Below are 17951 nucleotides of genomic sequence, written 5' to 3'. Positions count from 1 at the left end.
GAGTCCTGTAAGTATTAATCAATGTGCTTATTGCCGCCAGGAAGGTCATTGGCGAGCACAGTGCCCTGTCCTTCGCCAGAGGTCAAGCAGTGCGTTTGGGGGTATGGGTAGACGACCTAGGGGCCGCCCTGGAGCAGGGGGCCCTGACAGAGGTCAGCTTTTACAAGATTCTCAGCAACCTTTTTCACGGGAAAATCAGATCTCGAGTATGGACTCGAGAAACATATTTGATCACCCTTCTGCTGCCTACCTTTCTGAAGAGCTTCCTTCTGATGAGGCTCTATTTCATTAGGATTGCCCGAAGCAGGGTTTGGAACCTTCACCTATTCCTGTTAATCAGAAAGGCCCCTACGTTGAATTATTAGTAGGGAATAGGAAACACCAGTTTTTGATTGACACTGGAGCACAGAAGTGCTCCATTGATCCTTCTAGGGTTCCAAACATCCCACTGTCAGGGCAAACAAATGTTTCCGTAGGGTTTTCTGGTGTACCAACTGTCTGTCCGGTTTCTGCGCCAGTATCCGTTTCTTTGGGTCCCTTCACGGACCATTGCCCTTTTCTTCTCACTTCAAATTGTGGAGAGAATTTGCTGGGGTTGAATTTGTTAATGAAATTGAACGCAGTAATTCATTGTTCTTCGGATGGAGTACGGCTAACGGTTTCACCACAGCAACTTCCTAATTCTCAGTTCTTGATTCGACCTTTACCTCCCGAGTTCAGCATTGTCCCGGAATGTTTGTGGGCGGTGGACGACAATGATGTCGGAGTGCTACGGATTGAGCCCGTTAAAATAGTCCTGAAACATGGGGTGAAACTGCTACGCATCCCGCAGTATAAAATATCAGTCGAAGGCGAACGTGCTTTGAAATGCATTGTCTCCGATTTTGTACATCGTGGGGTGATCGAGGAGATTACAGGTAGTTTGTGTAATAGTCCGATCTTACCCGTATATAAGAAAGGCGACAATGCAATTCCATACCGGTTTATAATTGATCTTCGTGCTATTAACCGAGTGGTCGCCCCACAATTTCCAATTGTGCCTGATGTGACGACGATATTAACAATGATCCCTGCTACGGCTACGCACTTCAGCGTTGTGGATCTAAAAAACGCTTTCTTTAGTATCCCTATACATAAAGAAAGCAGATATCTGTTTGCGTTCACCTTGGGGGGACGCTCATTTACATTTACAAGGGCACCTCAAGGGTATACTGAAAGTCCCAGTATTTATAGTAGAGCTTTAAAAGAGCAGCTCGACATCCTTGAATTGCCACCTACTTGCACGCTGCTTCAATATGTTGACGATTTACTTTTGGCTGCAGATTCTGAGAATGCCTGTAAAGAAGGCACTATACTGTTGCTTGTTCATCTAGCTAAAAATGGTCACAAAGCTTTGCTTAAAAAATTTCAATATTGTTGTCAGGAGGTTGCCTATCTAGGCTACCTCCTGTCAAAGGAGGGGAGAAGATTGACACCTGAAAGAATAAAACACATTTCTGGCATGTCTGTTCCAAATACACAGAAGGAAGTCAGAGCCCTGATAGGGATGGCGTCCTACTGTAGGTTGTGGATCCCGAATTTCGCACTAGTGATAAAACCGATGTTGGCTTTGACGAAGAAGGGCATTTCTCTGCCACTGCCATGGGAATCAGAACATCAACGATCATTTGAGCTTCTCAAAACCGCGCTATGTTCGGCACCGGTTCTGGGTACTCCAAATTATGACAAGGCCTTTGTGTTGTTTGTGTATGAATGTGATGGATGTGCTTTGGCTGTGTTAACACAGGAACACGGAGGGAAGAATAGGCCGTGCGGCTACTACTCCTCCGCCCTTGATCCTGTCGCATGCGCTTTGCCAAGATGTTTGCGCGCTGTCGCTGCTGCTGCCGCGTCTGTAAAACAGAGTGAGGGAATGGTCCTAGGCCATGATTTGATTTTGATGGTACCCCACTCTGTTGATATTCTATTGAACAAAACCCAAATGCAGCACCTCACCTCTGCACGGTTAACAAGGTATGAACTAATTTTGTTTGCCCCTCATATTCAAATTAAGAGGTGTTGTGTTCTTAATCCGGCTGAACTCTTACCTTTCCCGCAAAACACTGTTTGCGGTAACGAAGAATTACATGACTGCCTGTATACCACTGAACAAGAAACGAAGGGCAGGATAGATCTCATAGATACTCCTTTGGATAATGCAGAAGGGGAGCTGTTTTGTGATGGCTCCTGCTTCAAACTTTCGAATGGTACATCTACAGCTGCTTATGCAGTTACTACATTGAGCAAAGTTGTCGAAACTAAGAGAATTTTCGCATAACTCCGCGCAGGCCGCAGAGATTATAGCGTTGACCCGAGCTTGTGAACTTTCCCAAGGGCGAAGAGTCAATATATATACTGAAAGCCAGTACGCATTTGGGGTGGCTCACAACTTCGGAAAGCTTTGGTCGGAAAGAGGGTTCCTGACCTCACATGGAACCAAGATTCAGCATGGCCCCTTGATAGTGCAATTACTTTCGGCACTCTCACTCCCTAAACAGTTAGCGATCATGAAATGTGCAGCACATCGCAAGGTCATAGATGATGTAGGCAAAGGGAACGCCTTTTGCGATTTTGATAGCCAGACAAACAGCCACAGACCTTAGCACGGACATGTATGCTTCGAGGGAAATGAGAGATGCTTGTATAATGGATGAAGGTATTGGGTCTGTGCGAGATATTCAAACTGATGCCACAATGGAAGAATCTAAAAAGTGGGCTGAAGGAATGGGGAAACTGGATGACGAAGGGTGTTGGGTGGATACATACGAAGGGAAATGGTTGCTTCCTGATTCTTATGTATTGGCAATGGTTACAATGGCACACGGTCCTACGCATGTGTGTGCCCAGCAGATCACGAAAATGATAGAACAGGTTTGGGTAAATGACAAAATTCTGGAAACTGCAAAGAGGCACGTCCAGAACTGTATGATCTGCCTACAGCACAATGTGGGTAAAGGGACAGTGACTCCAAGGGGAAGTTTCGGGCCCCCCTCTGTCCCCTTTGAGGTCATCCACTTTGATTTTATTGAGATGGAACGATGCAATAATCTAAAATATGTTCTTGTCATTATTTGTGCCTTCAGTAAATGGGTCGAGGCTTTCCCCGTCAAAGATGCTACCGCCATGACCACTGCAAAGATTATGGTAAAAGAATTCTTTCCTCGATTTGGGCTCCCGAGGATAATCTGGTCGGATAATGGTCCTCACTTTATCGCAGCAGTAATTTTGCAAATATGTGCAGCCCTATGTATTGAGAAACGATTTCATTCAGCTAGACATCCTCAAAGTGCTGGGTTAGTAGAAAGACACAACGGTATTTTAAAGAATAAACTTGCAAAAACATGTGCTGATACCAAACTGAAATGGCCAGATGCTTTGCCTATTGTGTTATTAGCTATGCGTACCACACCTCAGACTAGAACTGGGCTTTCTCCGTTTGAAGCAGTAATGGGGAGACCTGCTAACATTTGGGGTCTCCCGAAACCTAAAGCCCTGAGGGAGGTGGAGAATGTATTGCTTGTAGACTACTGTAACCAGTTAACTAAAAATCTGTATTTCATTTACCACCAGGTGAATTCTGCTTTACCTGTACGGTTCACGGGCCCAGGATACGATATACAGCCTGGAAGTTGGGTCCTCGTGAAGGCCTACGAGAGGTCTTCCTGTCTAGCGCCTCGCTGGCGGGGACCCCATCAGGTATTATTGGTCACCAGGACAGCAGTGCGGGTGGCTGGAAAGAAGAACTGGATTCACGCGACGCACGTCAAGAAACTTCCTCACCCGACGCCACACGCTACAGAAGAAGCAGAACCCCTCGCTGATGCTACAGTCTCTGATCTTGGAGTAGCAAACAGCAATGTGAGTGCGTCTGAGAATTTCTCTGAGCCCGTGAAGCTTGGGGAACAGTCCATTTCGTCTCCGCACTCTCTTGAAAAATCACTTCCGGAAAACACTGTTTCGAGCTCTGCGACTTCCATCGCCACCGACCCGTCGCTTCCCTCAGGAAGTGACGATACTTTGCTTCCGGACCAGACAATTTCGGGTACCATCAGGTACAACCTTCGACCAAGGAAATAGAACTACGGCACGAGTTTCGTGCATCTGGGAAAAAAGGAAGTGTTTGGAAAATTGTCTTGTTATGAGAAAGTTTTATTGAACAAAAAGGGATTCTGCTGGCTAGGGTTGGGAAGGACTAAGAAATCACGCGACCGTAGTGTCGCCAGCAACGAACATTGGGGCCGTCGATTGAGAAACTACGATGCCTGCCACCTTCACCGCTGCTCCCCGTACTGAACTTGTAAATAAGGGGGTGATCAAATCGAACAATGAACAATGTGCCTGGGCCCCGAAAACGTACTGTTGTGTTTTGATTTTGATTATTGTTATTTTTGCAACTGCTGCTGTAGGACTTTGGTATTTCGAAGAAGTCTATCCTTTGAAACCTTTATTACCGACCAAGATCGTACCAACTGTTTTGACTCCCTCTGTACACCTTCACACTCTGTCCCCTAGAGACTCCCAACATAGACAGAAGTATCATAATAACACTCTGATGATAGTAATTAATGCTACTCATGCCATTTTTAATAAGAGTAATTGTTGGATTTGTACTCACTTACCGCAACATGGGAACAAGGGACTGGGATGGTATATACATCCTCTACCTTTAACGACTTCTTGATATGCCTCTCTTAGAGCACTATTCTTTGGCCGATGGAATGATAGCATCTCAGGGAACTTTGATGGAACTAATTTAAATGATTTCGAGAAACGTGAATTGACTCCCCTGGGATGCTCGCTTTTCGCAAATAGAAGTAAACCTAACGTCGCTTCTATTAGGCCGTCTGACAAACTATCTCTTCCTTTTCAAACTCTGATTTCCTTTAAAATGGCTCTGATAGGCAATAAGGATGCTGTACCTCATTCTTACTCTATAAATCATAGTCCTGACTCGGTTCCCTTCTGTGTACAGAGAAATGGCACTAGGCCAATGGGAGATTTTGAAACTTGTAAAAATATTGTAAATTTGACTGGGGAAAACAGGCCTCTGTATGTAGGAGGGCCTGTTTATTTTGTTTGTGGTAGTTTAGCATTTCCCTGGTTGCCCAAGGATAGGCAGGGAACCTGTTATTTAGGAATATTGTTACCCGGGGTATTTGTAGCAAGTACATTAGAGATTTCTAAGGCTCACCCACGGCGAGACAACAACGGAGATACACCTGGGCAAGTATTGGGGGACATAGCTAAATCGATTGTGCCCTTTTGGGGACAAATAGCAAACTCAGAGAACATTAGGGGATTAGCAAGGGTACTGGAGAGAACGATCAACCGGACCACGGACATACTCTACAATATGACCTTAGAGCAAAAGGCGATAAGATTGGTAGCACTTCAAAATCGGATGGCATTAGATGTCATCTTGGCAGAACGAGGTGGAGTATGCAAATTAGTGGGGTCCGCTTGTTGTGTTTTCCAACCAGACTCCTCACCAACAATTTTTAAAGCAATTCAGAACTTGCATGCTCTCAGTTCTGAAGTCCATATCCCTGTAGGAGACTGGAACCTTAGTACTTGGTTTTGGGATTCTTTGCGATCTTGGGGTTGGAAGGTGCTTTCTGTTATTATGGTTATTTTAGGGATTCTGTTATTCCTTTGTTGCTGTTTTCAATGCCTCTCAAGTATTTGTGGAATGATAGGGGGGGTGTTGTGCTCAAGCAGTGAGCGCAATAGGGCATAAAATATATACCCCAAATACAGCATCTAAAGAATTCATGTTACAAGAGGTTCTAATGAACAACCTTATGGCTATAGACATTACAGACAATGATGCGGAACCTATGGATGATAATACATGGAGTTATTTTCGAAAGTATTAGGGATGATGTTTAGCACTTGGCATAGGCCAAAAGGAGGGTCTGTGGAAATCGAAATAATATTGTACCTCCTATCGCATTGTTTGAATGTATGTTGGCCTACACCAAGTTGTCTAAAAACACTGTGTACATAGATTCCGTGGCAAGGTCTTGACCTTAATGTATTGTGCAAATCGCCATCTTGGATTTAGCCGCCATTTTAGGTTCTCTTGTAGTGTGGAAGTCATCCTGAACAACAAAATGGAGGCCGAATGACATTTCGAGTGGGATTCTGGCCGTTGTGACCTCCGCACACATGAATAAGTAATATGCCCGCAGGCCACTTGTTGGGGTCGCGAACTGAGACCTTGTCCTATCCCGGACCTATGTGTAAATGAACAACTGTATCAGCGGAACTGATCAAAATGCATACATTATGGGATTGACCTGGCAACGAACCCTAGGCCTGGTTCAAGAATGGTTAACCCACGAGAGGGTTGGCCAGAGTTGGATAAAAAGTATAAAAACCCAAGTATCCCAATGTACGGTCTCTCACACTAACACGGCGAACTACCGTTGATAGTTTGTTCTGTTACTCTGAGGGCCGAATAGCTATCCGTATGTCAATTGACTTCTGGTAATTGTTGCATCTTTGAATAAAGCGCTTTGTATGTCCTTTGTAACCTGTGTTGGTGTGTTTCCTTTGTGCTTCCCGGCCTCATATCAATTTTTCTGTTTCCACACCACAACCCCAGCACATTGATGCACTCTGCACATCTGCCACGACCCCGGCACACTGATGCACCCTGCACATCTGCCACGACCCCGTCACACTGATGCACTCTGCACATCTGCCACGACCCCGGCACACTGATGCACCCTGCACATCTGCCAGGAACCCGGCACACTGATGCACCCTGCACATCTGGCACGAACCCGGCACACTGATGCACCCTGCACATCTGGCACGACCCAGGCACACTGATGCACCCTGCACACCTGCCACAACTCCAGCACACTGATGCACCCTGCACATCTGCCACGGCCCAGGCACACTGATGCACCCTGCACATCTGCCACGGCCCAGGCACACTGATACATCCTGCACATATGCCACTACCCAGGCACACTGATGCACCCTGCACATCTGCCAGGACCCAGGCACACTGATGCACCCTGCACATTTGGCATGACCCCGGCACACTGATGCACCCTGCACACCTGCCACGACTCAGGCACACTGATACACCCTGCACATCTGCCACGACCCCAGCACACTGATGCATCCTGCACATCTGCCACGACCCCGGCACACTGATGCACCCTGCACATCTACCACGGCCCAGGCACACTGATGCACCCTGCACATCTGCCACGGCCCAGGCACACTGATGCACCCTGCACATCTGCCAGGACCCAGGCACACTGATGCACCATGCACATCTGCCAGGACCCCAGCACACTGATGCACCCTGCACGTCTGCCACAACCCCAGCACACTGATGCACCCTGCACATCTGCCAGGACCCCGGCACACTGATGCACTCTGCACATCTGCCACGACCCCAGCACACTGATGCACCCTGCACATCTGCCACGACCCCGGCACACTGATGCACCCTGCACATCTGCCACGGCCCAGCACACTGATACACGCTGCAGATCGGCACGACCCAGGCACACTGATGCACCCTGCACATCTGCCAGGACCCCGGCACACTGATGCACTCTGCACATCTGGCATTACCCAGGCACTCTGATGCACCCTGCACATCTGGCACGTCCCAGGCACACTGATACACGCTGGAGATCTGCACGACCCAGGCACACTGATGCACCCTGCACATCTGCCACGACCCAGGCACACTGATGCACCCTGCACATCTGCCACGACCCCGGTACACTGATGCACCCTCCACATCTGCCACGAACCCGGCACACTGATGCACCCTGCACTTCTGCCACGACCCATGCACACTGATGCACCCTGTACATCTGCCACGACCCAAGCACACTGATGCACCATGCACATCTGCCACGGCCAGGTACACTGATGCACCCTGCACATCTGCCACGAGCCCGGCACACTGATGCACCCTGCACATCTGGCACGACCCCGGCACACTGATGCACCCTGCACACCTGCCACGACTCCGGCACACTGATGCACCCTGCACATCTGCCACGACCCCGGCACACTGATGCATCCTGCACATCTGCCATGACCCCGGCACACTGATGCACCCTGCACATCTGCCAGGACCCCGGCACACTGATGCACCCTGCACATCTGCCACGAACCCGGCACACTGAGGCACCCTGCACATCTGCCACGGCCCAGGCACACTGATGCACCCTGCACATCTGCCACGGCCCAGGCACACTGATGCACCCTGCACATCTGCCAGGACCGAGGCACACTGATGCACCCTGCACATCTGCCACGGCCCAGGCACACTGATGCACCCTGCACATCTGCCACGGCCCAGGCATACTGATGCACCCTGCACATCTGCCACGGCCCAGGCACACTGATGCACCCTGCACATCTGCCACGGCCCAGGCACACTGATGCACCCTGCACATCTGCCAGGACCCAGGCACACTGATGCACCCTGCACGTCTGCCACGACCCCAGCACACTGATGCACCCTGCACATCTGCCAGGACCCCGGCACACTGATGCACTCTGCACATCTGCCACGACCCCGGCACACTGATGCACCCTGCACATCTGCCACGACCCCGGCAAACTGATGCACCCTGCACATCTGCCACAGCCCAGCACACTGATACATGCTGGAGATCTGCATGACCCAGGCACACTGATGCACCCTGCACATCTGCCAGGACCCCGGCACACTGATGCACCCTGCACGTATGCCAGGACCCCGGCACACTGATGCACTCTGCACATCTTGCATGACCCAGGCACTCTGATGCACCCTGCACATCTGGTACGTCCCAGGCACACTGATACACGCTGGAGATCTGCACGACCCAGGCACACTGATGCACCCTGCACGTCTGCCACGACCCAGGCACACTGATGCACCCTCCACATCTGCCACGACCCCGGCACACTGATGCACTCTGCACATCTGCCACGACCCAGGCACACTGATGCGCCCTGCACATCTGCCACGACCCCGGTACACTGATGAACCCTCCACATCTGCCACGACCCCGGCACACTGATGCACCCTGCACATCTGCCACGACCCAGGCACACTGATGCACCCTGCACATCTGCCCCAAACCCGGCACACTGTTGCACCCTGCACTTCTGCCACGACCCAGGCACACTGATGCACCCTGTACATCTGCCACGACCCAAGCACACTGCGGCACCATGCACATCTGCCACGGCCAGGTACACTGATGCACCCTGCACATCTGCCACGGCCTGCACATCTGCCACGGCCCAGGCACACTGATGCACCCTGCACATCTGCCACGACCCCGGCACACTGATGCACACTGCACATCTGGCACGACCCCGGCACACTGATGCACCCTGCACATCTGCCATGACCCCGGCACACTGATGCACCCTGCACATCTGCCACGACCCCGGCACACTGAGGCATCCTGCACATCTGCCACTACCCAGGCACACTGATGCACCCTGCACATCTGCCACGACCGGCATACTGATGCACCCTGAACATCTGCCACGGCCCAGGCACACTGATGCACCGTGCACATCTGGCACAGCCCAGGCACACTGATGCACCCTGCACATCTGGCACGACCCAGGCACACTGAGGCACCCTGCACATCTGATACAGCCCAGGCACACTGATGCACCCTGCACAACTGGCATGACCCAGGCACACTGATGCACACTGATGCACCCTGCACATCTGGCACAGCCAAAACACACTGATGCACCCTGCACATCTGCACGACCCAGGCACACTGATGCACCCTGCACACCTGCCACGACCCAGGCACACTGATGCACCCTGCACATCTGGCACAGCCCAGGCACACTGATGCACCCTGCACATCTGGCATGACCCAGGCACACTGATGCACCCTGCACATCTGGCACTGCCCAGGCACACTGATACACCCTTCACTTCTGCATGACCCAGGCACACTGATGCACCCTGCACGTCTGCCACGACCCAGGCACACTGATGCACCTTGCACATCTGCCACGACCCAGGCACACTGATGCACCCTGCACGTCTGCCACGACCAAGACACACTGATGCACCCTGCACGTCTGCCACGGCCCAGGCACACTGATGCACCTTGCATGTCTGGCACGACCCAGGCACACTGATGCACCCTGTACATCTGCCACGACCTAGGCACACTGATGCACCCTGCACATCTCCCACAACCCCGGCACACTGATGCACCCTGCACATCTGCCATGACCTAGGCACACTGATGCACCCTGCACTTCTGCCACGACCTAGGCACACTGATGCACCCTGCACATCTGCCACGACCGGCACACTGATGCACCCTGCACATCTGCCACGGCGTGCACATCTGCCACGGCCCAGGCACACTGATGCACCCTGCACATCTGCCACGACCCCAGCACACTGATGCACCCTGCAAACCTGCCACGACCCCGGCACACTGATGTACCCTGCACATCTGCCACGGCGTGCACATCTGCCACGGCCCAGGCTCACTGATGCACCCTGCACATCTGCCACGACCCCAGCACACTGATGCACCTTGCACATCTGGCACAACCCCGGCACACTGATGCACCCTCCACATCTGCCACGACCCCGGCACACTGATGCACCCTGCACATCTGCCACTACCCAGGCACACTGATGCACTCTGCACTTCTGCCACGACCTAGGCACACTGATGCACCCTGCACATCTGCCACGACCTAGGCACACTGATGCACCCTGCACATCTGCCACGAACCCGGCACACTGATGCACCCTGCAATTCTGCCACGACCTAGCCACACTGATGCACCCTGCACATCTGCCACGACCTAGGCACACTGATGCACCCTGCACATCTGCCACGAACCTGGCACACTGATGCACCCTGCACTTCTGCCACGACCTAGGCACACTGATGCACCCTGCACATCTGCCACGACCGGCACACTGATGCACCCTGCACATCTGCCACGGCCTGCACATCTGCCAGCACATCTGCCACGGCCAGGTACACTGATGCCCCCTGCACATCTGCCACGGCCTGCACATCTGCCACGGCCCAGGCACACTGATGCACCCTGCACATCTGCCATGACCCCGGCACACTGATGCACCCTGCACATCTGGCACGACCCCGGCACACTGATGCACCCTGCACATCTGCCACAACCCAGGCACACTGATACACCCTGCACATCTGCCACGGCCCAGGCACACTGATGCACCCTGCACATCTGCCACGACCCCGGCACACTGAGGCACCCTGCACATCTGCCACGACCTCGGCACACTGATGCATCCTGCACATCTGCCACGGCCCAGGCACACTGATGCACCCTGCACATCTGCCATGACCCAAGCACACTGATGCACCCTGCACATCTGGCACAACCCCGGCACACTGATGCACTCTGCACATCTGCCACGAGCCCGGCACACTGATGCACCCTGCACATCTGGCACGACCCCGGCACACTGATGCATCCTGCACATCTGCCACGACCCCGGCACATTGATGCACCCTGCACATCTGCCACGGCCAGGTACACTGATGCACCCTGCACTTCTGCCACGGCCTGCACATCTGCCACGGCCCAGGCACACTGATGCACCCTGCACATCTGGCATGACCCAGGCACACTGATACACCCTGCACATCTGCCAGGACCCAGGCACATTGATGCACCCTGCACATCTGCCAGGACCCCGGCACACTGATGCACCCTGCACATCTGCTACAACCCCGGCACACTGATGCACTCTGCACATCTGCCACGACCCAAGCACACTGATGCACCCTGCACACCTGGCACGACCCGGCGCACTGATGCACCCTGCACATCTGCCACGACCCCGGCACACTGATGCACCCTGCACATCTGGCACGACCCCGGCACACTGATGCACCTTGCACATCTGCCACGACCCTGGCACACTGATGCACCCTGCACATCTGCCACGGCCAGGTACACTGATGCACCCTGCACATCTGCCACGGCCTGCACATCTGCCACGGCCCAGGTACACTGATGCACCCTGCACATCTGGCATGACCCATGCACACTGATACACTCTGCACATCTGCCAGGACCCAGGCACACTGATGCACCCTGCACATCTGCCAGGACCCCGGCACACTGATGCACCCTGCACATCTGCTACAACCCCGGCACACTGATGCACTCTGCACATCTGCCACGACCCCGGCACACTGATGCACCCTGCACATCTGCCACGACCGGCACACTGATGCACCCTGCACATCTGCTAGGACCCCGGCACACTGATGCATCCTGCACATCTGCCACAGCCCAGGCACACTGATGCACCCTGCACATCTGCCACGACCCCAGCACACTGATGCACCCTGCACATCTGCCACGACCCCGTCACACTGATGCACCCTGCACATCTGCCACGAACCCGGCACACTGATGCACCCTGCACATCTGCCACAAACCCGGCACACCGATGCAACCTGCACATCTGCCACGACCCAGGCACACTGATGCACCCTGCACATCTGCCACGACCCCGGCACACCGATGCACCCTGCACATCTGCCACGACCCCGGCACACTGATGCACCTTGCACATCTGCCACGACCCCGGCACACTGATGCACCCTGCACATCTGCCACGACCCCGGCACACTGATGCACCCTGCACATCTGCCACGACCCCGGCACACTGATGCACCCTGCACATCTGCCACGACCCCGGCACACTGATGCACCCTGCACATCTGCCACGACCGGCACACTGATGCACCCTGCACATCTGCCAGGACGCCGGCACACTGATGCACCCTGAACATCTGCCACGGCCCAGGCACACTGATGCACCCTGCACATCTGCCACGGCCCAAGCACCCTGCACATCTGCCACGGCCCAGGCACACTGATGCACCCTGCACATCTGCCACGGCCCAGGCACACTGATGCACCCTGCACATCTGGCACGAACCAGGCACACTGATGCACCCTGCACATCCGCCACGCCGTTGGGGTGACATCACTCTTAGTTATTTGAATTCCTCCCAAACCTTCACACTGTTGCCACACCCCTGCTTTTCCCCTGATAGAAGCGCCCTCACGATTAACAGGCCCTCTCTGCCTCGCAGGTGGGATTCTAGTGTAAACCAGACAGAACACGCCCTCCGCCATGTCCTCACAACCGAGCGACCCTCTAACCTCTCAGGTAAACACTGCCAGCATCACAGCGAACCCAAAGTACTAATCAAAGTGTAAAACTGGGGAATGTCACCCCTGAAAAGTATCTGAGGGTGGCACTGTCCCTAATGCATTCATTCTACGTAGGCCAGTAGCACGGGCTGTCAGTCCACCGGCTGGTTTTCACATCGTTCCTCCTGTTTTTGTGGAAGCTCTAAAGCGAGACCCTCGTCAGAGCACGTTTTTGCTAAAGGGTGAAAACAGCTCACAGACCTTGCAGTCGTGAACGTCTCTTACTACTGACAGAAGAATAGATGGTTTCGAAAATAAAGAAAACAAGAAATGATAAATGTACCATCTCCAGAGGCCAGTCCACTACCCGAAGCCACAACATCTCCAGAGGCAAGTCCACCACCCGAAGCCACAACATCTCCAGAGGGAAGTCCATCACCCGAAGCCACAACATTGCCACAGGCCAGTCCACCACCAGAAGCTACACCATCACCAGAGGCCAGTCTGCAACCAGAAACCACATCACCAGAGGCCAGTCCACCACCAGAAACCATAACATCTCCAGAGGCCAGTCCACCACCAGAAGCTACACCATCACCAGAGGCCAGTCCACCACCAGAAGCTACACCATCTCCAGAGGCCATTCCACCACCGGAAACCACATCACCAGAGGCCAGTCCACCACCCGAAGCCACAACATCACTAAGGGCCAGTCCACCACCAGAAGCTACACCATCACCAGAGGCCAGTCCACCACCAGAAGCTACACCACCACCAGAGGCCAGTCCACCACCAGAAGCTACACCATCACCAGAGGCCAGTCTGCCACCCGAAACCACATCACCAGAGGCCAGTCCATCACCCGAAGCCACAACATCATCACAGGCCAGTCCGTCACCAGAAGCTACACCATCACCAGAGGCCAGTCCACCACCGGAAACCACATCACCAGAGGCCAGTCCATCACCCGAAGCCATAACATTGCCAGAGGCCAGTCCACCACGCGAAGCCACAACATCACTAGAGGCCAGTCCACCACCAGAAGCTACACCATCACCAGAGGCCAGCCCACCACCAGAAGCTACACCATCACCAGAGGCCAGTCTGCCACCAGAAACCACATCACCAGAGGCCAGTCCACCACCAGAAGCCATAACATCACCAGAGGCCAGTCCACCACCTGATTCCACATCATCATAGGCCAGTCCACCATCAAACCCCACAACATCACCAGAGGCCAGTACACCATCAGAAGCCACAACATCACCAGAGTAGAGATAGGAGTGAGGAGACTGCATAATGTGGACGATGGAATACAAGGTGAAGAAACTGCATACTTCAGAGGAGGGAATAGACGTGAAGAAGCTGCATAATGCAGAGGAGGGAATAGACGTGAAGAAGCTGCATAATGCAGAGGAGGGAATAGAAGTTGAATTAAAGGAACTGTGGCTATAAAAGAGTAGAAGACCGAGTCATGACAAAAATTGTATGTAGAAATAAAGCCCCGATAAGGGTGAAAGTGGGGCCACCATCACAGTCTATCAGCATTAGACCACCGAAATACCCTGCCAGAAAATGCCCCACATTTCTAAAAAAAAAAGTATATGCCGTCCACTGTCGCCCAGGGCTGTGGGGGAATATACCGTCCACTGTCGCCCATCTGTGCCCTGAGACATCCGGGGCTGTGGGGGAATATACCGTCCACTGTCGCCCATCTGTGCCCTTAGACATCCGGGGCTGTGGGGGAATATACCGTCCACTGTCGCCCGTCTGTGCCCTGAGACATCCGGGGCTGTGGGGGAATATACCGTCCACTGTCGCCCATCTGTGCCCTGAGACATCCGGGGCTGTGGGGGAATATACCGTCCACTGTCGCCCATCTGTGCCCCGAGACATCCGGGGCTGTGGGGGAATATACCGTCCACTGTCGCCCATCTGTGCCCCGAGACATCCGGGGCTGTGGGGGAATATACCGTCCACTGTCGCCCATCTGTGCCCCGAGACATCCGGGGCTGTGGGGGAATATACCGTCCACTGTCGCCCATCTGTGCCCCGAGACATCCGGGGCTGTGGGGGAATATACCGTCCACTCTCGCCCATCTGTGCCCCGAGACATCCGGGGCTGTGGGGGAATATACCGTCCACTGTCGCCCATCTGTGCCCCGAGACATCCGGGGCTGTGGGGGAATATACCGTCCACTCTCGCCCATCTGTGCCCCGAGACTTCCGGGGCTGTGGAAGAATACACTGACCACTGTCGCCCATCTGTGCCCCGAGACTTCCGGGGCTGTGGAAGAATACACTGACGACCACTGTCGCCCATCTGTGCCCCGAGACATCCGGGGCTGTGGGGGAATATACCGTCCACTCTCGCCCTTCTGTGCCCCGAGACATCCAGGGCTGTGGGGGAATATACCGTCCACTCTCGCCCATCTGTGCCCCGAGACTTCCGGGGCTGTGGGGGAATATACCGTCCACTCTCGCCCTTCTGTGGCCCGAGACATCCAGGGCTGTGGCATATATTTTCAGGGATCAGTATTTGATATCACTTTTCTAGCACTCGTCTAATGCAAAATGAAGTAAGGCTCTTGCACAATGAAACGGGGGTGGGGGAGTAGGTTCCTACCCACCCAGAGACAGACACATCCCTCGGCACTGAAGAGGGGTGGCGGCCAACTTTGCACAGGTTGGCGGTATAACATAGCATAAGGTTAACATAGCATACTGCAACGCACCACATAACACTAAACCTAACATGAAAGCTAGCCATATAACACAGCATGAAGACTTCATTCTGGAAATCAGGGCAAGTACCGAGCAGAACTGTAGTTCCAAGAGCAGCCACTAGGTGTCAGGCGTGCACAGGCGAGGCTGCTCCATTCTTTGCATCGGATGCGCTCTGTTTGCTAAAGCGATCCCTCTATTTACGGGCAGCCTTTTTTGTGTTTCTCTTTGCAGCAGATCTGCGCAGTCCATCATCCCATGTTTGCAGCCTTGGTTTCCCACAATGCACTGTTTCACAGACGAGGTTGGTGGAGGAAGGGGGCTGAAATGGCCAAGAGGTAGTGCTGCTCCTTTTCTTGGCACAGGAGCTGCTTCTGAGGAGGGATGGGCGTGGCATTAAAAATATCCCAGCCAATGGCAGCGTTCCAGCCGAGCAGTGCACGCACTGTGTCACAAGTGCACCAGCACGTTTTATCAACCTGGCCTCGTGCCATGACACCTTAAATATACATAGAGTTTTGGCGTGGGGTAGGATTGTGCAAAAACATGTACCCCACATTTCCAAAAATGTATTCGGCTGCTCGTGAGCTAATGTAACTTGTATGTTATGTGGCTAATGTGCACCACCTTTACACATGCAGACACTTACAAACATACACAACTCTCAAACAACACCTCGAATGAAAGCCATGAAAGGCAGAGGTTATTCCCAAGACCGCACATGAGCCACGTTCTGCCCAGATATCAGTTCATGGGGCAGCAGGAGAAGGCACGGACCCCGGAGGTGGGCATACAACAGACAGACAACACCTGATAATGATCCCACAGGGGAAACCCCCGAATTCAACCTTTCAGGTGCGACATTGCCAGACAACTCCAAGTTCTCTCAGAAGGATTATCCTTGGTCCCGGCCAACCAGACACTTTGGTCTACATCAGAGCTTGAGATAAAACATTCTTTTTTAGGAAACGGAGACTACAATGCGTTTTCCAACACTGAGACCCTGGAGAAGATACAGAGGATACTGGGTTACATATTCCTTCAATCTTTACACCATCGGATAATCAAATTCTTAAGGAACTTTTCCTTTTTGAAAAATGTGTCACAATGGATCTTAAAAGACTCTGTACTCAAAAAAAGAATAGAGACATAGGGCCTGATTCATGGAACGTTTTCCTATGGGCTTGCGCCATTATAAAACACTTCCATGAATCAGGCCCATACTGTATCCACTACAGAGAGGGACTCACTACACACACTATAAACAGACAGTAGATTAACAAACAAACTGGCGGATAAAGGTGGGGGATAGTGGTTTGCAGTGATGCTCAATACCATGATATGGTTTCTGAACTATTGATGACGAAAGCTATCACACCCTCAGAAGAGTTCCCTCACCAGAAATTAGACAAGAAATCTTGCAAACTACTCAATTTGGAGTGGATAGGCGTTGGATTACTAAGAACAAATTTGAGTACTTGAATTACTCTGAACAAAGAACTCTGAGTTTCTATGCCCTCCCCAAATACATATAGATGCAACCAAACCGCCAGGCTGCCCTGTAGTGTCAGGATGTGGCTCAATCCTGGAGCAGTTGTGCAAATGTATTGATCTTGTTTTGCAGCCGCTTAATAAAGCTATGCCTACATGCATTAAAGACACCATGGCGACTATTATGATCTTTAAGGGTTTGCAATTCGATGACAGTACCAAATTCCTGGTGACTATGGACATGAAATCTCTATACACTAACATCCCACAAAATCAGGCAATAGAAAAACGAGGGAACTACTGAAACACGCCAAGAGAACAAAGGGTCCCATGTGAATTAATCTTAAATCTTATGAGCATAGCTCTTAAAAAAACCTTTTTCCAATACGCAAATCAGTTTTATTTGCAAAAAAATGTGGAACAGCAATGGGAGCAGCTTTTGCACCTAGTTAAGCCATTCTCTTCATGGCAGCCTTTGAAGAGGAATTTGTGCTCACAGATAACAACCC

General features: G+C 52.5%; 1 protein-coding gene across 1 annotated transcript; it reads left to right on the top strand.

Annotated features, from left to right (window-relative positions):
* The first annotated feature begins 13557 nt into the window (after positions 1-13557).
* Positions 13558-14427, top strand: LOC138493107 (uncharacterized). Its single transcript, XM_069620319.1, has one exon. The coding sequence runs from the start codon at positions 13558-13560 to the stop codon at positions 14425-14427; it is 870 nt and encodes a 289-aa protein (XP_069476420.1).
* Positions 14428-17951: the final 3524 nt, after the last annotated feature.

This window comes from Ambystoma mexicanum, chromosome 10, assembly GCF_040938575.1.
Source record: "Ambystoma mexicanum isolate Mex_15411 chromosome 10, UKY_AmexF1_1, whole genome shotgun sequence".
Classification (NCBI taxonomy): Eukaryota; Metazoa; Chordata; class Amphibia; order Caudata; family Ambystomatidae; genus Ambystoma; species Ambystoma mexicanum.
Note: the sequence above shows the minus strand (reverse complement) of the source record. Positions and strands in the feature narration are given on the sequence as shown.

Bases quoted from the DNA above. Each gene is read 5' to 3' on its own strand.
- LOC138493107 (XM_069620319.1), top strand. From the start codon at position 13,558: ATGATAAATGTACCATCTCCAGAGGCCAGTCCACTACCCGAAGCCACA.